This window comes from Calidris pugnax, unplaced genomic scaffold (genome assembly GCF_001431845.1).
Source record: "Calidris pugnax isolate Ruff unplaced genomic scaffold, ASM143184v1 scaffold133, whole genome shotgun sequence".
Taxonomy (NCBI): Eukaryota; Metazoa; Chordata; class Aves; order Charadriiformes; family Scolopacidae; genus Calidris; species Calidris pugnax.
Window position 1 is genome coordinate 8,336,818 of NW_015090977.1, and position 23,766 is coordinate 8,360,583.

At 44.4% G+C, this 23,766-nt stretch overlaps 1 protein-coding gene across 1 annotated transcript in view; it reads left to right on the forward strand.

Moving 5' to 3' along the window:
• AUTS2 (autism susceptibility candidate 2) overlaps positions 1–23,766 on the forward strand; it is a 630,583-nt gene that overhangs the window by 602,586 nt on the left and 4,231 nt on the right. The window contains exons 10-21 of the mRNA XM_014953035.1: positions 10–158; positions 1,857–2,110; positions 3,780–4,000; positions 4,444–4,488; positions 8,503–8,598; positions 9,933–10,004; positions 11,766–11,795; positions 13,326–13,397; positions 16,772–16,913; positions 17,421–17,498; positions 18,880–18,963; positions 19,885–20,107. Coding sequence (XP_014808521.1) covers positions 10–158; positions 1,857–2,110; positions 3,780–4,000; positions 4,444–4,488; positions 8,503–8,598; positions 9,933–10,004; positions 11,766–11,795; positions 13,326–13,397; positions 16,772–16,913; positions 17,421–17,498; positions 18,880–18,963; positions 19,885–20,107 — 1,466 coding nt within the window. The remainder of the gene's footprint in view (positions 1–9; positions 159–1,856; positions 2,111–3,779; positions 4,001–4,443; positions 4,489–8,502; positions 8,599–9,932; positions 10,005–11,765; positions 11,796–13,325; positions 13,398–16,771; positions 16,914–17,420; positions 17,499–18,879; positions 18,964–19,884; positions 20,108–23,766) is intronic.

Genomic DNA, 23,766 nt, shown 5'->3' on the forward strand with positions numbered 1-23,766 from the left:
GCGCCGCAGCCGCCCGTCCAGCACCCGCCGCGGCCTCCCTCGCCGGTGCAGCCGGCGCATCCCAGCCTCCCGCCGGTGCAGCCCCATCCCGCCTCCCAGAGCCTCTCACAGCCGCTCTCCGCCTACAACAGCAGCAGTTTGAGCCTCAACAGCTTAAGGTAGGACAACCGGTGGCCTGTGCCCTGCTCCCCCTCTCTTTGCACACCCGCTGCCCGGTGGTGATGCTTTGCGGTGCCCGGAGGCAGTGGAGGTGAATTAGCTGAATTCTGAATTAGCTAATGTGACAGCACGTCCCGTCCCGAAATAAAGGGGACTCAGTGCATTTAAGCGTAATTCCCTGCCTGAAATGAGCCAGGATCACTTTATTTCTGATGGAGCGTTCCCAGAAATGCTGGGTATTCTCGAGCGCTTGGTTAATTTGCTTTCACTTTTCCCACCTGTCATCGTGTACTTGGGTTTTTGGAGGGGATTTTATGCCATATAGTGATGGAGCGTTCCCAGAAATGCTGGGTATTCTCGAGCGCTTGGTTAATTTGCTTTCACTTTTCCCACCTGTCATCGTGTACTTGGGTTTTTGGAGGGGATTTTATGCCATATAGACCAGGGAAAGAAAAATCCCAGCTCTTGCAGTTTGGGCTGCTCTCTGAGGCCTCGCTTCTTTTACCCTCCCATCCCTGTAAACGTCTCCCCATTTCTCCAACCCCTGACATGCCCTGGAGCCAGAGGTACAGTCCAGCTGCTGCTGGCCCTGCTGGCAGCCTGGCACAAACTGTCTTGCATCAGTGATTTTAAAGCTTAATTTTTCCCTGCACCGCTGACATCTCACAGTCTTCAGTGTTTTTCTTTTCACCTGGCCACAGCAAGATAAACCTCACCTTTTACAGGGGGATAACAAAGATGAACAGAGAGATTAAACAGCATGTTCAGAGGAGCCCGTGATCTCTCTGTGGGTCAGGGACCTCAGGCTTTCCCTCCTCTGAGCTGATGCTGTCAGCACGAGGGCATCTTTCCCCAAATCCAAGCTTCCAGCAGACAGAGGGTATCCTCCACGACCTGGTGAACCAGCACTGTGGTTGCTTCAGGGTTTGACTAAAGACTGGAGGTGTTTAAGACTCTGATTTATTTTTAACCAAGTTGGTATTGCTTGTCTTTAAAAGTGACTGCAAGAGAAGCATGTCGTTACTTGAAATAATGGCAGGTAGAAGTAAAGCACTACGTGACTGTATTTTAAATACTCATTAGTAAGAAATGGAACCTGGAAAATTGCAACCAATGTAATTGCAAATATTTATTTTGCTGACTTGTCTTCTCTATACTGTGGGGGCAGAGAGAGGCATTAACTCTACAATAAGCATGTATCTGTTGTTGCCTTCTCGACTTCATTTCACATTTTCTGCAGTCTTTCATCTTACTAAGTCATAGCAAAAAAAAATATTAAACTTTTATTAATGCAGCGATCACTGATTTTGAGCTTCATTTGCCTGAAAACATGAATCAGAAGCAGTCATGTAGAAAGGGCCTGATAATTAAGTAATGAATGCACAGGGCTGATTACTCCTTTGTGTGTCATTCCCGTGTTGTCGGAGGGCGGAATATCAGCCTCTTCCAGAGAGGGGGAATATGTCTGGGGGTTTGGTGTGGAGAGACCACAGGAAGTAGAAGACCCTAGAAAAAGCACAGCAGATGGTTGGAAAAAGGAGTATCATGGTGGCATTGCTGCAAAAGTAGAGTAGTAACTGTGTTTGTAATATATAACTTACACTGGGTTTAAGATGAGCCTCGCTTGGTGGGTTGTGTGTGTTTGGAGCTTTTCTCTCTCCTGTGCAACGCTTAATTGCTTTTCTTCTCGTTAACAGCAGCAGCAGAAGCAGCACTCCTGCCAAGACTCAGGCCCCTCCTCCGCACATCTCCCACCACCCTTCGGCCTCGCCGTTTCCCCTCTCCCTCCCCAGCCACAGCCCCCTGCACACCTTCACGCCCGCCCTCCAGCCCCCCGCGCACCCACATCACCCCAATATGTTTGCCCCTCCTACGGCTTTGCCTCCTCCTCCTCCATTGACGTCGGGGACGCTGCAGGTTCCAGGACACCCAGCTGGTAGCACTTACTCAGGTAAGAGGCTGGTGGGTCAAGGTCCCAGCAGATTCTTCTGTTTTAGTCAGAATAATTCTTTTTGGGGCCATTCGATGAGGGCTGTTGGTTGGTGCTCGTTGCTGAACGATTTGGAGTGATGTCAAGGCCAGCAAACCTTCCATAAGCCAGCAATGGGACCTTGTGGCCAAGAGGCCAATGGGATCCTGGGCTGCGTAGGGAAGAGTGTGGACAGTAGGTCGAGGGAGGTCATTCTCCCCCTCTGCTCTGCACTGGGGAGGCCACAACTGGAATCCTGCGTCCATTTCTGGGCTCCCCAGTTCAAGAGAGACAGGGAACTGCTGGAGAGAGTCCAGCGTAGGACAACAGAGATGATGAAGGGATTGGAGCATCTCCCTTAGGAAGAAAGACTGAGAGAGCTGGGACTCTTTAGCCTGGAGAAGAGAAGGCTGAGGGGAGACCTTATTAATGATGACAAGTCTCTAAAAGGTGGGTTGAAGGAGGATGGAGCTGAACTTTTTTCAGTGGTTCCCAGTGACAGGACGAGGGGCAACGGGCACAAGCTGGAACATGGGAAGTTCCACTCAAATCTGAGGAAGAACTTCTTTGGGGTGAGGGTGGCAGAGCCCTGGCAGAGGCTGCCCAGGGAGGGTGTGGAGTCCCCTTCTCTGGAGATCTTCAAGTCCCTCCTGGATGCTCCTGAATGATGTGCTCTGGGCAACCCTGCTTTGGCAGGGGGGTTGGACTGGATGATCTCTAGAGGTCCCTTCCAGCTCTGACAATTCTGTGATTCTGTGATCCCACCCGGAATCCGTGACCCCCTCAGCGGTGGCCCCTGTGGCTGGAGGGGAGGTTGGGACTGTGCAAGATTCTCGGTGCATATGGGGATGAGATGCAGAGATTTTTATGGCTGGAGAAAATTATGCTCTTTTATACTTTGACTGTGGGGAGATGGAATGTGTCTGTTCCTCCCAGGTCGCTGGGGGAAGAAAATGGAGGATTATCAGTGTCCAAGTAACATCATTTTGTGTCTGTTTAGCAGCCACTCCATGTTCACTCGCTCCAGGTTCCCCGTACTCCTAACCTATTTAGGACTGTGTCCATGTCCATACAAATTTAGGGACAAGTCTTGGGTTAATGCTCAGAGGAACGCTGTGGTGAAGACAGGCTTGGTCAGGGAGGGGGAATGGAGTCTTTCTTCTGTCTCCAAGGGATCTTTCTCACCCTGTATAGTGTCGTGTCTCCCAAGTCACAGGAGATAGGACAAGTGGACATGGCCTCAAGTTGTGCCAGGGGAGGTTTAGATTGGATATTAGGAAAAATTTCTTCATGGAAAGGGTTATCCAGCATTGGAATGGGCTGCCCAGGGAGGCAGTTGGGGCACCATCCCTGGAGGTGTTCAAAAGACGGTTTGACATGGTCCTCAAGAATATGGTTTAGTGATTTTTATTTTTTTTTTTGCTTATTTCTTTTTTTTTTTTTGGTCAGAGTTAGATTGATGGTTGGACTAGATGATCTTTAAGGTCCCTTCCAACCTAGATGATTCTATGATTCTATGTGGGGGAGTCTTAAACACCAGGGAGTTTTAAATGCAGCGTTGCTACCACAACCAGCAAAAAGTCAGTGGCAGAAGGTCTGTAAAAGTCCCTGAGCTCACGGTGGGGGTTGTTGTTTTGCTTTTGTATTTCAGAACAAGATCTCCTCCGCCAGGAGCTAAACACGCGGTTTTTGGCCTCGCAGAGCGCCGATCGCGGGGCCTCCCTGGGCCCGCCGCCCTACCTGAGGACCGAGTTCCACCAGCACCAGCACCAGCACCAGCACACACACCAACACACACACCAGCACACCTTCACGCCTTTCCCCCACGCCATCCCTCCCACTGCCATCATGCCGACGCCAGCACCGCCCATGGTGCGTACCCCAGGCAGAAATGTGAGGATAAGTAGAGCACAACTCTATTCTTTATTACAAAAATGTCGAGAATTTGCCAGGTGGCGGGGAAGGAGGACTCTGCTGCCCAGGTGCCCTTGGGCAGGAGAGGAAGGACTGTCCCTTCCTGTGGTCACTGGTGCAGGAGGTTGAGGGACGAGGCTGGAGGGGCACCCGCACGTGGGACTTCCCAGTGCTTGGAGTGGTGCGCTCCGGTGCCTCCCCCTTTTTGCTGTCTCCTAAAGACCTTGCTTTACCTTGAAGAAAGAGAAATCCCAAACAGTTTTCATTGGAAAGTATATTTCCTGCGTATTTTTTCCCTCTCTGTTGGTTGCCAAGCAATAGTGAAGTAGTCTTCTATTTTGCCAGCAGAACTAAAGCAAGGAAATATAACGTAACTAGTTTGTGCTTTGATCCCTTTGCAGTTTGACAAATACCCTACAAAAGTTGACCCCTTCTACCGTCACAGTGTGAGTTTTATTACTCTGTTTAAAACTGACTTCACTGCTTTTCTGTGGTGGGTTGGGATCACCACTCAATCAATGGCACAATGTCCAATCTCTCCCTGATCATCCCGCCAGGATTTACCATTATCGTTCTTGGTTGCTTTGGCTTTTGAAGGCTTGCATTCGTGGTGCTGGTTTCTGATAAAGATGCAGTATCAGCTTTTCCAATCAAAAGATCTCTTGCTCCTACACCCTTTTCAGACAGGTTTGATGTGAAAAAGATGAGACAGAAGAGCTGACTGTTACACGAGGCAGGAGAGAGCAGTAATTTCATCGCCGTGTGTTCCAGTCGTGTCACAAACCCTTAGACTGATGTTTTTCCTAAGAAACTTGAAATGAAATGACAAACTATCATACAAATCCTTCAGGGATGGGTAATCTAATAGTTTTCCTAATATATCATATTTTGGTTTATAAAACCTGAAAACTTGTCTTATTCTTCAGATTTCAAAGGCACATCTGATCCACTGGGCTTGTTATGTTTTGAAAGCTCTGTTTGATGACAGCAACATGAATCCCGCTATGCACTAGATGTGTTTATCTAAAAGCTACTAAAAATGTTACGTTTTGAGATGAAGTGATTTTTAATGTTCCAGCTCTTTATAAAGCCTTTGCCCTTAAGGGTTTGAATCTACTGATTCATTTGCTGCTGAAATACCCATTGCATTTCCTTCATCGGGTGGGCAGAGGCAGGGATCTGGTTGAACACGGCGAGAATTTCTGAACCCCATGGGATATTTTGATGAGAGAAGGAGTACTGCATCAGCACTCAGAAATTTGCAAAGCACTTGGCTTTATGTGTTGGTTTTGCTTAGAAGTGGAACTGGGCAAAAAAAACTGGTTTAAGGTGATCAGGGGACTCTTTGTGCTGTAGCGATGGAACACCCGGAGCCTGTAGCACACCTGAACAGCCCTGGTAATACCTGACACCTCCTCTGAGTGACTGCAACTCTGTGAGGGTGTTTGCAGGACCTGTATTAGGCAAACATTTAAGCCTCCAAGAATCACTTTTGCTCGAAAGGGTAATGCTGCTCATTTGCATCACCGTTTGCAAAATTGCACTCGTATTTGCTGAGCTTTACATGGATTCAAAAGATATATTATCATCCATGTGGTGTGTTGATTCAGGCAAGAACACGGAACTGGGAAATAGGTAAATGAATTTTAGACAAACAAATCACGGACACACAGGACATGTCACATAGGAAGCAGTGCAAAACTCTCCAACTTTTCAAACTCAGTGACGTTATCTCTGATAGATCTGGCACTTACCTGAGTTGTAAAGGTCACGGTGTTACCCCCTGTAAAGTAAGGGAGGGCTTCACCTTGTTGCCCCTTCAGCAGTGAGCCCTGCTGTTCAACCTGGTGGAGCTCCACCAGCAGAGTGGGGTCCCTGATGCCTCCCCTGCCCTTCCCTCGGGAAAGGTTTGTCCTGGTGGTTGCAGAAGAATCACTTTTATGTCTGATGGACATTTAGCAACTTCATTCCAGAAGACCAACATGGTGGCTACAAATGACATTGGTCTGTCCATCTCCAGCAAGGCCGTGCTAGCCAGGGCACTGCAGTAATCCCTTCTGTAATGCCTGCAGATGGTACAGGTAACAGAGGAATTACTACTCAGAGTTTCCTGAGCAGCTGCTGTATCAAAAAGTGTACTTTTGCTGCCCTAAGTGCAGAGCCGATGGGGCTTTCCCTATTGTAGAAATATTCTGAAACTGTGGAACTTCCATAAGCCTTTTCCCGGTGACAAGAGTTTCCTCTGTAGCTCCACACCAAGAATTCAGGCATCTTAAAAAAAGCTGTCCATGTTTTTAAGGTTCGGACATGAACTTTGCAGGAGGACGAGGTCTGTTTGAGAGTTAAAACCAATCTGCTCTGGAGCAGGGAGCACAGCTCACACAGGAACTCATGGAGACCTTTCAAACTGTTTTCTTTTTTGGCATCTTTGATTTTACAATCATTTCTCTTTTGGGAGGGCCTTACTGCAGCAGAGTGAGGCTTTATTTTACCTGCAGTTAATGCTGGGTCTGTTTTAGTGTTACACTGTTCCCGGCCCCAGGAGAGCTGGGACCGCTACGTGATTCCCTGGAGAAAGCCAGAAGGGGAAAAAGTTGCTCAAAAGAGGGGGTGAAAAAGGAAACACTGGCTATGAAAGATGGATTTTGAAAGCTGGAGGAATTGAACTGATACAAAGAGATCCTGGAGATTGAATATTTTTATTTTATTAATAATTCTGACCTTGAGGAAAGGTCACATTTAATTAACTTACCAGTTGTTATAAAACTCTAAGGAAACCGTTGCTTATTGTTAGTCATAGCCAATAGAATATTAAGTATTACGGCTGTTCCCATCGTTTGGAATTAGTCCATTACACACAGAATTAAATGCAGAAGGCGCTGGAGGATTTAAAACACATTTTACTCATTAAAAGTTATTGTAAATGAGGACATGTGTCTCTTAATGATTTCTCAGATGCCTACAGTTCAGTATCAACTAATCTAAAAACGCTTTCTGCATCACTGAATGAAGCAGGTCCAAATTAAACAGAATTAAAAGCAACAATAGAAACGTGTTATGAAAGGAGACTCGATACCATGCTTTTAAACTGAGAAAATCTTTTGATACCTCTAAAATACTGAGATATTTTCTCAGCTTTCAGTAAATATGACTAACTAAATATGAATAAATGACCTTGCAAGAGAAGCTAGAGGAAGGAGAAACAATTAAGAAAAGCACATACATATGTCTGGCATAAACAAATTCATCCAAACTTTGTGATGCTGATTTCCTCTGGGATGTGATTGTCCCAGTTTTTGCCCACCCGTGTCCAGTCTTTTACTTTGCCCAGTCCTGCTTCTGTTCGATTGGCCATTAACTCATTTATTTTGATCTTAAAAGTAGCATACAGTAGATTGATTTTTGATGTCTGTGTTTAGAGATAAATTTGTACCAGCCACATAAACCTTTAGGTGTTTGGGGGGGCGATACCAGCAGAATTCACAGCCTCCCCCTCTTAGATGCAGAGCTTTCACACTGCGACCGTGTTCGGAGTGTGATGCTTTGAACTCTTCCTGGAAAGCAATTTTGTGTGTAATCTCAGCATTTTCCTTGGAATTGTATGAGTGAAAGATTCGCATCCGGACCACAGAGAGAAGATAAGATTTGGATGTTATGGTTTACTTGCTTGTTCCCCCATGTCTTTCTCTGCATTAGTACAGAACAGCTTTTTTTATTTTATTTTATTTTTTATTGCTAAATTCTTAGAACAGATCTAATGGGATCAGCGAGGTCAGTGGAGATATGCACTTTTTTATACTTAGTAGTCTGTCTTTATGGAAACACTACCCTCTGTTTCGGAGGGGCGTTCTGCCTCAACATTTTCCTTAAATAATAATTTGTAAAAAATCAGATTGTCTCTCTGTTAATATTAGATGTAGCAGGATATCCTCTCAGACAGGCTAATGAAGTAAGAATTGTGCATATTTTCCTCATTTCCTGTAGCTACTATTAAAATCCTAACGTACTAATGGAGTTTTAATGATACAATATCCTAGAATTTGTAAGGGTTTTTTTTCTGCTTAAACGGTAGATTTCTGAGTCTTCCTTGGCTCGATATTCTGCCTTTTCTCTTGAAATGGCTTGCAGACTGAAGCCGTGTAAAACCTCTGTCTGATTTAAAAATTAATAATTGAAAAAAACCATCAATCTCTCTGACGCTATGGCCCAATCCAGGGGGCAGGTTGCTGGCTTTGTGATGTTGGAACTGCTTTTAAGCTCTAAACGTCATGACATTTGTGAACATCCCATTGACTGCTTTAACTAACACCGTCGCAACGAGATCACTTCTTCAATGCTCCTCAGTTTCCTCCATGTGCCATTTCCCTGATACTGCCCAGGAATGTGTCGCTGTTTGTTCAAACCCCCGACTCCGTTTTGCCGAGGGCTGGTATTTATGGTGTTCTGTCTCTCTGTTCCAGCTGTTTCACTCCTATCCTCCAGCTGTATCAGGTATTCCTCCCATGATCCCTCCCACTGGCCCCTTTGGCTCGCTACAAGGAGCGTTTCAGCCCAAGGTGAGATGGGTTCTTTGTGTATCTCTTACTGCTCACACACACTGGTGTTATCAGCCGGGTTGGGGTTAGAAGGTGGTTCAGGTTCTGGAGCAGTTGAGGTCTGAGTTACAGCCTCATTCCACGGAGGACAATTGGCTTTTTCCAAATTTACTACAAAGAGGCGTTATTTCTCATTAGGTTCAGATATATCTCCATCCATGGGAAAAAAAAAATAACAATCTAATGGCGTAGTTAACTTTAGAAGCAATATAATTAGTTCTCAGATAGTGCGCGTTAATGTAAGGTCATGTAATAATCAAGATTTTGAGAAATCATGATCACTATTGTTTACTCATTTCCATAATTATCTCACAGCTCCGCCACAGCGCAGCGCACTGATTTAGCGCTGCTCTCGTTTGTCAGAGCGAGGATAGAGCAATGTGATGAGTTTGGGGTTTTTTTTCCTTTTGTTTTCATGAAGTCACTCTTGATTTATAAGTGGGAGGAAATCATACTCTGCACTCTGTCGGCTTTGCAACTAAAGACTGAAATCAGGCCTGAAATTTCTGCAGAGAAGACACCTTCTTTCTTAAATTGGCCCATCCACTGTAATGGCTGAATATGCAAATTGCAGTTCATTAGTGGAATTCTTCGTATGTATGGTAATCAGACTGTTAACAACTCTGTTACTTAATTGTTAGTTATACTGTGGCTGATTTCTTTTTTTCTTCATTTTCATGTAGGAAGAAGCTCTGTCTAAATGTAGGGAATTTTGGGGGTTTTTTGTTTTTTTCTTCACAAAGCTGCATTGTGTTTTACTAGCTGAATACTTACATTCAAATCATGGGAAAAGCTTTAATTTTTTTCAATGGATGTTGCTTTTTCCTGACACCCCTCTGGTAATGGTTCATTGTGGATGGAGTTGAGATCCCTGTACTAAGGAGGTTCCTGATGCTTTGGGTGCTGACTGTCGGGGTAGCGGTTTTGGGCCAGTTCCAGTATTGATAAGCAGCAGATCACGAGCTTGGTCTCTCCAAATACTCTGTTAGATGCCATATCATAAAATGTTGTGAATCAGGTTTTCGACAGTGGAAAGATATTCCAGTATAAAAGTCACTGTTCCTTTATGAGTTTTGGATACAGTAATGGGAAGTTGGTGAACAGTGGAAGTTGGAAAATTGAGATGATAAGACATATATTACTAAGTGACTTATAATGGTAATCCTTTCCTCTTTAAAAAGGTTGTCTTCATTACTTAGGCAATGCTAATGATGAAGAAGTATTATTTTTCACTTTCTGTTGCTTTTATGCATTGTGTTACTCATTAACACTGTCTTTCCTTGTGCTATTTCTAGACTTCCAATCCTATTGATGTTGCAGCCAGACCTGGAACTGTCCCACACACCCTTCTACAGAAAGATCCACGGGTCTGTACAAAATGTTATCTTTTTCTCAAGTAAAACTATTCCTCCTGAAAACCTTGAATGCTAGAGCTACCGTGTTCAATATGTCCAAATTAACATCCAAGACTACAAGCTTAGTCTGAGCTGTTTAAGTCAATGAGTGCTGGAGAAGTTGTATGGAACAATTTAAATCCCGATCCTTACTCCTGTTCATCATTAGCAAAAGCAAATAGATGCTGTGAGTGGAGAAGCTCTTCCCCTGCTCTCAGCAAGCGTCCCCACAGCCCAGAGGTAGAGGCGGAAAAGTCCAATTCAACGTAGAAATGTACAAACCTCTTCAAGATTTATGTTTATACTCTGTAATTGTTTTTAATGTGGGCAATGACAGTTATTCCCTTGGTTACTGTATCATTGATTGCACCAGTGAAATACGGATGCTTTTTATTGATCACTTGGCGCCTCTGGATGTTTGAGTCCCAGCGAATGTGAACGGCATTTATTGCCTCAGCACTTTGTCTCGTCGCCTTTCTCTGTTCCTCGTGAATGCCCATGGGCTGTTTGCAGGTTTGAATGTGATGAGGAACATCATGCAGTCAGATTTTTAGCAGAACCCTCTGACAAAAGCAATGGGGAGCTCCCCTCAAAGCCCCACGTCGTGGTGTGGCGAAACTTCTAGGTACAGCAGAGCTGTTTGCTTTGGGTTCTGCCAAGCTCCAGTACTTTGGTTTGCTTGGAATTGGGGCTGTAGTTGAGCTTTGTACCAAAAGGAACCACCACATTTCTGTTTATTCTATCTAATTGAAAAGACAACTAGAGCCTCCCGTCATTAAGTCATTTAGTTTTATGCTCCCTTGCAACTTGTAGTGTAGTTTCGATTATTTCAAGATGATGGATGGTGCCATCACTGTGTCTGCAAAGTACCTCTTGCACCTATAAATCTCCTTTAATACTGCATTTCAAAAAAGAAAAAACAAAACAAATGAGAAATAACCAGTAGATTGAATTTATTTTCCAGCATTAATTGATAGAAAAAAAGGAGAATAAGAAAATAAGCTACTCAAAAACCACAGGCCACACACAAAAATAATGAGAAAATAATTTTTTTTTTCATTCAGCCCCTGTTTATCAACATCTGTTGCAGTGTGAAAAATATGTAAGGCAAAGCCCATTTGTGAGAGAGAGCAGAGGAGCTGTTGAACCAGCAACCGGTGTGTTGGGTCACATCTAACCCCGTTCCAGCTTGTTCCGACCCAATTTGTGGGATCGATTCTGTGAAAAAGGGGGCCTGTCCAGTCCCCGAGCTTTGAGAGATGGGCACAGAAGTGGCCCGAAGGGTGGATCTGTGTGTTTCTCCAGAGCAGTTCCCTTTCTGTAGCACTAAACCCCCGGAGGAATGATGTGCCCGAGGACGGGGCGCTCGGCAGGAGCCATCTCTGGTGGCTTGTCACCCCTCGGGGACAGCAGCCGTGGGGGGTGGGAGACCAGCTCCCATAACCAGCCCTTTCTGTAGCACTAAACCCCCGGAGGAATGATGTGCCCGAGGACGGGGTGCTCGGCAGGAGCCATCTCTGGTGGCTTGTCACCCCTCGGGGACAGCAGCCGTGGGGGGTGGGAGACCAGCTCCCATACGGAGGCCAAGGACTAATTATTATCCAAAAGGGCTTCATTTGAAAGTAAAATGATAACATTTTAATTTCGTCTCTTAATGAAGCAATACAAATTTGTTAATTAGAGCAATTGTTTGAGTGACAGGCATGTAACCAAGCTGTCATTTCTTCTTCACAGTTGACAGATCCGTTCAGGCCCATGCTGAGGGTAAGAAATCCTCTTGTGATGCCGTTTGTCGGGCTCCTCTCGGTCCCCGCCGGGTCAGAGCAGCCGCTTAATTCTAAAGCAGCTCCGTGTTTCGTCCTGGGTATTTCGCACCGTGTCTGTGCCTCTTGGGGTCACTCGAGCAAAATGCACAGTTGAAAAGTTGGAAGTTTTTTGTTCTTCTCAGGCAAGCCCCGCTATGGGTACTAGAGGTTAAATATTGATAACCCTTGGCTGAAGGGGTTTCCTAAGCCAAATCCTGGAGCACCCCCCCCGGCAGCGATCCCCTCGTGTTCCACTGCAGACTGGAGGATTTTGCTGCTTAGTATTTACTGTCCCTTTTCAGCTTTATTCACTCTGGCCCTTCCTACCCCGGTATCTTACTGTCAAGGACAGACAGACAATCCAAACACAAAATATTTTAGAAATAAGGATCAAAAAGTCCAGTCTTCCAGTGACCCAAAAGGGTTTTTTTGTTAATTTTTCTATGCGTTTGAGAAGGTCTAGTTTTGATGGAACCAACCACTGGAGCTTATTAAATCCCTGGCACAGCCACTTGCTGGGAATAAGCAAAGGGCTTGGTTTTAGGGGAGTATGTGTGTGAGATGGGGTTTATTTTTTTGTGTTTTCAATTGTTGGTTGATGTACACCTCGAAATAGAAGGCAGAGTGTAGGGTGTAGCTTGTGGAACTCCCAATAGCTTGAGGAGATTCTTGAATTCTTGTGGTTATTTTGAAATCTGCAGGAATCATTAGTTGTGTAGTGAACTACAGACCCCTAAATAACAAAATCGGAGAAAGTTTATCCCGAATGAGTCTTTTTCAGACAAGATTTCCAGATGTCTGGGAAACGGAGTAAGAAATCAGCAAGAAAACCCAAACAGCTCTCTGATTCTTTCCTCCCTCTCTCCTCTCCGTGACTTAAAAGCATGGTGACAGGAAGGAGCTTTCCCAAAAGGAGTGAAGTGACTGATCTCTGATTTTTGTGGTATATTTATGAGCTAAAGTGATGGAGGTGCAAACCAGCAATTATATGAGGGAGTCAGATTAATTTTGAAAACGAGACTGATCTTTTAAAGTGCTTTCATTCTCATCTTTTGGTGGAAAGGATAGTCTTAGAATAGTTACACTTTCGGAAATGAACTCAATGCTCGGTGTGGAGCAAATCCAGCCCCGCAGAGCAGCTGCTGGCCAGGAGATGGTTTCCTGGATTTCGGCAAGACAAGCTGCATTCTCAGCCGGTGGCATCAGAAGATTGCAAGAGTGTGTAAAACCTGAACAGGGGTTTATTTGGAGAGGAGAGCGACCAGGAGCGTTCTTGGGTATCCCAATAAACTTCTCAGTAAGGGAAAAGTTCTTTGCATTTCTGGTTTCCCAAGAGGATGGAGAGGGGAAAGCACTGAAGGGAGTGTCTTGGCATGGGAAGTCCCCTAGACCAAAAGAGACTGGGTTAAGAGTTGCTTGAACTAGAATAAAACATCACAGGTTTTTGAAAGTTACTGATTCATGTTGTATCCCTTTGTTTTTTTCCCAGAAACCCGGGAAGTGGTGCGCTATGCATGTTCACATCGCCTGGCAGATATACCACCACCAACAGAAAGTCAAGGTCAGTCTTTTGGGAATTAAAAACCTAAAGGTAGAGTCTCAGAGGAATGTCTGTGGTGCCACGGAGCAAGGACACCAGATCTTAGGTGATAACAAACAGTTTGTAACTAGGAAGAGCTAAATGGGTGTGCCTGACAGCTACAACATCGCTTTTATCTGTGACTGAGGACACAAACGTATCAAGATTAATTTTTTTTTTAAGTCTGGAGAAGCTTGGCATGGAGCTTCTATTCATCTGTTAATGTCCACGGACAGGAGAGGGCACAGGAAGATTTCTTCTGTCCCTAAGATGCTTCATGAAATGTGGCTGCACGGGCACCCATCAGTCTTTTTTCACATCTCCTCACTGGATGAGTGTTGCCTGTAGGTGTCTGGGCTGGCCAGGGGACACAGCCCCTCCGATGAAATGACACTACCCAGACACTGTCTCATCGCACCGAAGGCAAAGGGCTGGAAATCTTTTCTTTGTTACACATGCTTTGAGACTTCAGGAGTAAGGGCCATGGCTGGTTTAGGCTCTTCTGAAACAGATGTCAGAGAAAAACAAGTAATTTTCAGTGAGTCGGGAAAGGCTGGTGTTCTTTATTGTTCATCCTTGTACTTCAGGAGTCAATAGCTTGTGTGAGAAGGTAAAATTACCAAGGAGGCCATAGCACTTAGCAGTCTCTGTGTGCAATTGACTTGTGTAAGGTATTTCTATAAGAATATGAAGATGTTGAACAGCTACTAAAACCTGCAGCTAATAGAGTTTAAAAATAACCCTTTTAAACAAGGTTGACAGGTTAATTTGCTGCAGTAGACATATCTCTCTTCTCTGCTTCCTTATGTTTCCCCTGCTAGTGATCTTCATTCATCTTCCCATTATCAAAAAAGACAAGATTATAGACCTAGAGAGTTATATGTCCTTTTTTTTATTTTATTGAAAAGGTATTTTCTTGAAATGAAATTATTATTCCCATGCTATCTATGTCCTTTGAATCTTCCTTGATTTGATATTCAGAGAGAGGTCATACTGGTGTATTTATAACTCATAGTAAATGCCACTTTCATGCAGCCATTTCTTTTACCTAATACTTTACTATCTCGCATGTTAAAAAACAGGAATAAAGCTTAGAAGTACAGGAAAGGATGTCGTTTGACTTTTTGAGGCTGTAGATGATGATAATTTCAAGAATAATGGGCAAATGTATTTCATTATCTCAGTGCAGTTGAAGAATTAGGTATGGACTCCAGTCGGTGAGGTGAGGTGGCTTTTGTCCCCGTGGGCTCTCAGGTTCCCACATGGGGACGTCCTCCCTCTGCAGGTGAGCACCCAGTGTGAACTCTCTGGCTGAAGGCTCAGACAGCAGGAATTCTCCTTGTAGCCCAGGGCTGTGAAGGTGCCTTGTCTTCTGCACAAGCTCCACGCTGCCTGACCGTAGAGCAGGGAGTCATATATTTTTACTCGGAGATTTCACGTTTGCATGCAGTGCCACCAGCCTGCAAAGTCTGGCAGAATTGGTAACTACCTGGCCCGCTAGTAATTGCTTGCAGAAGGCAAGAGCAGGCACTGGAGAAGCAGGCAGGGTAGGAAACTTTAAAACACAACCTTCCTGACCCCAGGAAAAAAATTGCGTGCAGCATTGGATGCTGTTTGCCTGCCTGTAGCTCTGCAGCACAACACGGCTCCGACCCGGGTAACCTGTCTGTGCCTGGGGAATTGCCCAGACGGAGCCAGGGCTGCACAGGGCAATTTTACACTCCTCCTTGGACTGACCAGTCTGCTACCGGCCTGGGTTCAGGGTAAAAAGGGCCCCCTCCCTTTTAGGAAAGGCCTTATGGCCTGATCTAACATGCCATGAAATTATTGCAGACATTCACGTCGATGTTAGTGGCCCTGAGTTAAGGTGTTACTCATTTGCTGGACTTCAAATACATCCGTAGGGTTTAGCATCGAGAGATTCAGGCGCTCTCCTGAACAGCACCTGGGGATTAAGTAAATCTCTTCAATTCTCTCTGGTACTATTTTAAGGTAAACCAACACATTCAAAAATCTTTTAACACATCTATGATGTTCCTGTTCCTCTTCAGATGGGGGATTTTTTCGTTATTTAGAGCAGCACTGTTCATATGGCTGCAATTAAAGCTTCAGCCAGCTTTTGCTCTTCTGAGTAATGCCTGTCAGAGGTTTATAACTTGGTTGTTAAAAAGAAGAATAAAAAGAGTTCACAGCATAGAAATCTGGCAAACAGATTTAGGCTGAGTCATTTGTATTTTCTGAACTTCTTTTAATTATTAAAGCACTACAGTGTTACTTCCTTAAAAGACATGACCTTATCTTGGCCATCTTTTCCGTTTCAATAATCTTGCAGGCCATTAGCTCAAAAAATTGAAAAAGCCTTTTTCTTTGCTTTTTTGGGGGGTTGTTGTTGGATTCTTTTTGTTCTTGTAGCTACATAGAGATGTTACTAGCGCTTGAAAAACAGCTACTAGACATGCACATTAACTTGGTCATAACTTTATAATATGCATATTTATATCATTGTAATAGTCTGTACTCGGAGCTGGCACAGCATTAAATACTGATTTATAAAGCGGAACGTGCTCCAGAATTACTGTTAAGATCCACCGGTTCGGTGTTCCACGTTTGTAAATCCTTCCAGCTGACCTGCACAGTTAATCAGCAATCTGTGTTTAGGGAGTTCTGGCAGCACAGGTAATTGGGAATTTGGTTTTCCTCTTCCTTCTAGAAAACTGTTGAAGTAGGGACCACTAAATGAGTTCATGGCACAAAGCAGAGCCCATCCTTCATCCACTTATCATTTACAATACAGCTACCTCAGCAAATTCACCTTACAATAGACAGCCTGATGATTCTGGTACCATATAAATAAAGACAGTGACATCCAGTGCTTTAGATTTGGGGGACAATCAGTCAAAACGGGAGTTCAGTTCTTTAGACTCAAATACACTTTGTCTGTAATTGGGGTCATTTTAGCCCCTTGGTGGCCCAGTTGCAGTCTGAGGGGCGCTGAGAGAGGAACTGCACGGAGTGGTTCTACAATGTGGCTTCACATGGAAACTGCAGAGATGTTTGTGGCTGTTCTTCAGGTCAGGTCAGCGCTGAGACGCTTCGCTACGGAGGGATGGACCTGAGCGTAGTGAGAACACTGCTCAAACTTGCAGGAAATGTGCATTGGGAGCCTGAGGTTTTCTCTCTCCACCTTAGATCCCCCTTCCAGGGAAATAGCTCTCCACCTATGCTCAAGGTCCCAAAAACTGACATTCTTGTTAAAACCTCAGTTAGAACGAGTGACTCGCTATGCCCACATCATTCTCCAAGCGTGTTTACTGCTTTTAGGACAGTCTCTTCCAAATCCTGTTTTTACATTTCAGAAACAGATGCAGTCTGATCCGCACAAGCTGGATTTTGGCCTGAAACCCGAATTTCTGAGCAGGCCACCAGGCCCCAGCCTTTTTGGAGCCATCCACCACCCCCACGACCTGGCCCGGCCCTCCACGCTCTTCTCCACAGCCAGTGAGTACTGAGAAGTGACATCTGCTTCCTGTGGCAAACCCTTGCTATGTTAAAAGGGTATTTCCCATATGCTTTGCCTCATGAACTCTCTCCAAAACATGCCAGGGGCTATTGGCCTATTTGATAAATATTTTTAAATTATTCCACATGCTTTTAAGAAAGCCCAACCTGCTGGAAATGCCGTACAGGTAGTAAACGGAGGAGTGTTTCTTCACGCAGTGGTATCGGACACATCGTGGAGAGGACAGGTTGGAAATAGGATGTGTTCTGCGTGCCCTTGCTTTCTATATTGGAACACTACACACGCACACACCCGCTGCCCCTTTTGCTCTAACTGGGAACTTCTCTATAGAAAAGTGGCTGCTCTTTGTGCAGGACCCTGACCTGAGCCTGCAGCCATCTCTGCCCGTCAGCTGCCGTTTCAGAAATGACGGTCAAGCCCAGGGCACGATGAGGCCATTTGTGAGCTTTTGCTTGGAATTCACCCCTTCTGTTTTGTTTTGGCAGGTGGGGGTCACCCAGCCGGCACCCCTTTCGGCCCACCCCCTCACCACAGCAACTTTCTCAACCCAGCTGCTCACTTAGGTAAGTTCTCTCCAAAACTTCGGCTCAGAAGTAGCGCACGTTGGCCATTGAGACCATTAAAGGCTGCCCACGTGGGGACTCTCTGCGTGTCCTGCCTCCTTAACCTTTATAAATTGATCATGTTAGCCATTACCCAAGTAGCAGTTCTAAATACACATAATAACATCACTGACAGCATGTTTTGAAGTACTTCTGAAAACAACCGGGATATTAGAAGAGCAGAGTGACAGGGGCTGGTTGGGTTTCACTCTAGTCATCTTCATAACCAGTCAAAAAAAAAAATGCCCTAAGGTTAAGGCTTTGGTTCATAGAGGTGGTTTTTTTCTGTAACTCAGATGTCTGCTTTTCCATGTCAGTGAGTGGAAAACACATCCTTAAAATCTACTGATCTGGTCTCAAATGTGTCTGTTAGTGAAAATAAGTGAATACGCATTTAAAAATGGGACCACCCAAGTTACTAAATGTTGTTTTTTCCCTTCTGACTTACTGCTGTTGCAATAACAACTCTTTGCATGAGTTGAACTCTCTCAACTCTCTCAACTTCTCTGCCTATGGGAGCATCAGAGACCGAGACTTTAAATTGGCATTTTATTTTGTGTAGGGAAGGGTTGGGGAGGCTCACCAGAAGGACTCACGATGCAGGTTTTTCATTCTGCACTTTGCCAGTAGAAAATGCTTGGTTTGGTCTCTCTTTTCTCTGGGCTGGTATTTATCAGAAGTAGTTTAATCAAAATCGTTAGACTTCTCCAAAATCAAGTGAGAAGAGAATTTGCTTCATGTGACTCACCTATACCCTGAATGCATTAACTACTGAAAAAAAAATTCTGATCTTTTTCAGTCCGTACTAGTTTTTCATATGGTATTAGCAATAAATATCAAGAGTATTATAAAATGTTCAGGTCAGCATGACATATCAGTGTAATAGCACATTTTATTTATATCCTGGCTACGGTTTAGGAGGACATGGCCTGAAGGTGTTTTGAAGCACAGTTGCCAGAGCTAATAATAGTGTTGCTAGCCAGGGACGCTTCCTGAGATGGACCATGGAATTGAATTGGAAGGGAATAAAAAGAAGTAAAAATGGAGATGTATGAAGGTTTTAAATGAAGTATGCAGAAGCACAGGCCTAAATAATATGTATATTTTAACATCTTGTTTTTCTTTGAAGAAGAAGTTTTTCTAGTACAATGACCCCACACGTAATGTCTTAAAAAAAAAAAAAAAGGGTTTTTGCTGTGTTGTGGGAGGGTGATGTTCAGCTCCCGCCGGGCACGGAGCGCGCTCTCGTTGGCCGTAATGCCGTGGGAGAACATGTTAATGCTTTATGGTAATGACCCAACGTTCTGTGAGCTTCAGCCCTTTGGTTTCCTTTGGTTTGCAGAGCCCTTCAATCGACCGGCCTCCTTCAGCGGCCTCACCGCCGTGGGCAGTAACGCCTTCGGGGGACTCGGGAACCCCACAGTTAGTGAGTAACCTCTTTGTTAATGAATTCTCATTTGCTGTGTAATTCAGGGCGTTGAGCGATGGTGACTACTTTTGATGCTGTCTTTTTTTACCAGTTGCTTAGATGACATAATACCTCTAAGAGATGGGAATTTGAAAAGCGATCTTTTTCTTCTAAATAACAGCATTTTTTAGTCATCAGTAAATTATTTTCTATTAGTTATTTAGTAGTTTGGGTTCAACGTAGTGCTAAATGTCACCATTACGTTGTTCGGTAAAAAAAAAAAAAGAAAATAATATAGAACCTATTAATCTAAGGAGTTTGTGAAATTTCTCCTGGTTTTATTGCATGTTCAAAAATAGTTAATGTGTGCAGCATCCTAGCTGTGGATGGGAACATTTTTTCTTTCCTTTCTCACCAGTAACCCAGGACATGTGCCTGGAAAAGATCACTAACCTGCATTTATTTGCCCAGGATCATCAACATTACTCTAGATTTGGCCAGTCACAAAAGATCATCCTTTTAAAAACCACTCTCTTTCTCCATACTTCAAATCTGGCATGATTTCGGTCACGTATTGTTTTACTTTGGTTCAGGATCAAATGCTACAAGTTCCATTATTTATAGTGCGTATAACGGTCATTTCCTGATGTCTCCAAAATGTTTGGAATAAGGATCATTGTCACTTTTATATTACTACGTCATCCCTTCTCAATTTTATCCACAGCATTTCCCTTCCCAATTAAAACAGCTGTCAGATGCCTGCCCGTTTTTTAGGAATGAGACCCTCTAATGAATCTCTGTTAATTTCCTTTCCTTTTCCAGCTCCCAATAATATGTATTCATTTTAACTCTGAGTGCTGTAAAAGTTGTTTTGGTAAGTACCTTCACTAGAGCATACCTTTTTCTTAAACCTTTTTGTTTTCCACTTCACCATTTCAGCACCCAACTCAATGTTCGGCCACAAGGATGGCCCCAGTATGCAGAGCTTTAGCAACCCTCACGAGCCCTGGAACCGACTGCACCGAACTCCTCCTTCGTTCCCGACCCCTCCGCCCTGGCTGAAGCCAGGAGAGCTGGAGCGCAGTTCATCTGCTGCAGCTCATGACAGAGATAGAGATGTAGATAAACGAGACTCATCTGTTAGTAAAGATGACAAAGAAAGGTACGAAAGAACACTTCCAAGAATTGTCTAGTTCAAAGCTTGGGGCTCCGTTCCGCTCTTAACCCTTCCCAGCCTGGCACATTGTTCAACCAGAGCTTCAGTAGAGGGACAGCTGAGAGCTGGCTCCTCGCTGCCTCCCACGTGAGGCACCACGGAAGATGCAGGTTTCTGACCCGGGTGTTTCCTACAGCAGCTGTTTCTCTTCTCACCTGCGCTCCGTCAGCAGGAGCTTTGCTGGAGCCGAGCTCGGGCAGCAGCAAGTGAGAATAGAACCAAACCCATACCTGGTCTGTCACCTGGTGGGTCACATTTCATAGGTCTTTTGAAGACTTAACGTGTAGATAGGTGCCTGACAGGATGAAAAAAAGATTATAGAGTCCATCAGACGCATATCTGCACCTTTAGATATTAAATAAATTGTTTTAATTGGACCTTGTTTGCAAAACAAGTAACCCTACCTCCCTCCTCAGAAATGGACTGACCAGAGGGACCACTTATAAAGTTGCAAAATTATAGCACTATGAAATGCACTGGGGGTGTCACGTTCCAATACCAGTAAGCTTCAGTGCATGCAGTTCACTAAATCAACCTTCATTCCCCTCAAAAAAAGCCCTCCCCCCCCCCACGCACCACTGTTCCACACCTTCAAGCACAGTTCTTATTCAGTGTTTTCATGGACCAACACGCTGACATGTCCAGGCTGGGAAGGGTTAATGAAAAGTAAAACCTGGTCATATATTTTTTTGTCAGGACTGTTCCCATTATACAGTTAACTCAGTAACAATTCCTCTTAACATTTAAGTACCAAATTATAAGAATTTGCCATTCAGCAAGTGTCATGCCTTCCTTGAAAAATGCAGAGAGGCTGATTTCAGCTTTTTCAGTTGTGGCTTAATGGCTTTCCTGTTAAGTTTGCACATGACTTTACTACATAATGGCTATTTGTTTCTAATTCTTTAACATAAGACAATATTTAGGAGATGTGCTTTTCTGACTTCTCTGTCACTAACCCAAATATAGGCATTAGTAGCCTTTTCTAAAAGAAGTTATGCTAACACATTAGATATTCTAAAAATCCATGTAAGAGCTTTGCTATGATATTGTAAAGTGCCAAGAGCAAGTCAAACTACAGATTTTTTTCACCTACATTTTCCATTTGGAATATTTTCTGTTTGGTAGCATAGCTTCATTATTTTCATGTCCGGTGTTAACGCTTCAAAATCAATTGCTGTTACAAATTGGGGATTCTGTCCTGCAAAATGCTTAAGCGTGTGAGTAACTTTACTGGCTTGAATGGCAAAGCATTTTAGTTACTAATGATGTGGGTAGTCTTTAGAATTGCGTGATTATTGCAGTTGCTGTTTTGTTGTGTTGTTATGAAGTGTTCCTGCTGAAGAAAACCCCTTTCAGAAAGACATTCCTTGCAAGCTGCTTGGGCACTGCCCAACTCCGTACCGTAGCTCGGAACATGTTTATTTTCAAGGATTTGAGAATTACCTTAAAAATAAGCGTCATTCATACTTCATACTTCTGCACAAGGGTGGCACCAGTCCAGTGCAGTGATGTGGTGGTGGATCTAGCATTGCTGTGCATCCACCCGTGGGGTTCTGAGGAGCTCTCCTTTGCAGCACGCTCACCCTGCTGCCTCTCAGACGTGCTGAGCATCCCTCCCTGCAGACGTGCTCCTCTGTAGATCCTGCCCGGAGCAGCCTGTGAGCCTCTCACACCTCTTCTTTCATTGCCAGCAGGGTGAGGCTGTAGCCCTGCTTTCTACTGGGGGTCCCAATCTCTGTTACCTATTTTTAGCTAATACGCTCAAACAGGAAGAACTGGGAATCACGCTGGGAGGTATGATTTCAACTTAAAATCATCCTTTCATCAAGGGCCTAACTTTATCCGTCCCTCTAGCCAAAAGTATTCATCTGATTTTCTTGTGTTACCAGTGGGAAGGTGCCTCAGGGGCAGCTCTTGGCTTGGCTCTGCCCCGTCTAAGAGCAGCATTAGAGGGGGTGCAGGCAATCACTGCTCTCTCTCTCGGCTGCTCCGTGTGGCCGGGGTCCCGCAGCCCCCCCCGGCCGGACTGGGAGGAGGTGAATCCCTCAGGAGAGCATAGATACATGAAACTACAGTCCCTGAGCCTTTCCTGGGTGCAGAGCTGGCTGGGGAGTCACCTTGAGATGGCCTGAGAGGGTGCCCACTTTCTCCTGCAACATCATTTGTAGTTTTGGAGTTTGTTGTTTTTGTTTCAAGGACTCTGTTCCTTCAGCCCAGCATTAGGAAAAAAACCAGTAAAAATAGCTATTGTGAGAAATAAGATTTGCTTCTTCTCAGTGGTATTTTGTTTAAAAGATGTCACTGAGCAATTCCATTCTAATAATAACATTTAAGTGTATGTAATCATGGAGAATTAAACACACACCCCCTCTCCAGAATCTGTTATCTTTTATCAACATAATCAGCACTCGGGATCTTTCCATGTAGTGTAGAGCCTCAAAACATACCTTCCTCACTACTAACTTCATTTGAGAACATGATGTTAAGTTTCTCTGTGGAGAACAGAGGCTCAGAGCTGTTCCTGTGTTACCAACCTCAGGAGCCCTTGACAGATCTGAGGATAAAAAATGATTCCCTCCCTGACCACTGAACTACACGCAGTTCACTTAAGTGCGCTACATAATCAATAGCCTCTTGAGATAATAACGTCGCTGTAATTGAATAGGATGAAATTGGCAAAGGAATATGTTATTTTGGTTGCACTTATATTTTTCTTTAGTTACAGAAAATGGCTGTTATTTTCTCTAAATTTTATGCGTAGTTTAAAATACATCAATTACATAGAAAATTGATTAAATATCAGCAAAAGGACTCAATGAGCTCTCCTAGAGAATTAACTAAGGGTGCCCTCTGAACTAGTCCCACGAGTAAAATGAATAAAAGACTAGTTGTTGCAGAGTCCACAAGCCAGTGCTTTCCCAGCAGAGGAGAAGAATCGAGTTTTCATGGTGAGAAGCCTCCACTGGCCTTGACTTGGTCTCACTGTGTCCAAATCCGGAAACTGTTAAATCAAGGGCCTCAACTTGTGGTGGAAAGCAAAAGGGGGGAAATTAGAGCCAGGGCACGATTTCCAGACTGTTTAGAGCCCAGTCAATCAAAGCAGAACCTGATACCAAGGAGGTAATTGGTCGTCAGTGCAGACGAGGCAGTTCTGGTATCAAATGCTCCAACTTACAAATGTTTTCTAACAGTCACATTCTGTACTCTCTGAGGACTCTCAGACATGGCCCATAAAATGACAGTTTCAGTTCAGTCTAGACACAGCAGAAGATGCAGCTGGTGAAGCTACGGTAATGAGAGTTTCCTTTACAAAGATATTTTTTCTGCAGTTGCTGCAGTTTCACTGTCCAAAAGTACCTACAGGTAGGAATCTTACGCAGTTCAGCTCAGCAAAGAAGTAGGCAGCAGGAGCTGTATTGGTGAAGGAGCAAGTGTCCACCTCCAAGTCACCCTGCGGGTTGCCCTTCAGCCAGCCAGTATCTATTGCTCATCTCGTCCAGAGTGAGTGCCAACCTGCTGTCCTCATCCCAGTGTCCTCAGGTCAGGCTTTATGAAGCAGAGACGGCAGCACCCAAAGAGAAGCTGTGTCTGCTGGAGCTGCTTTG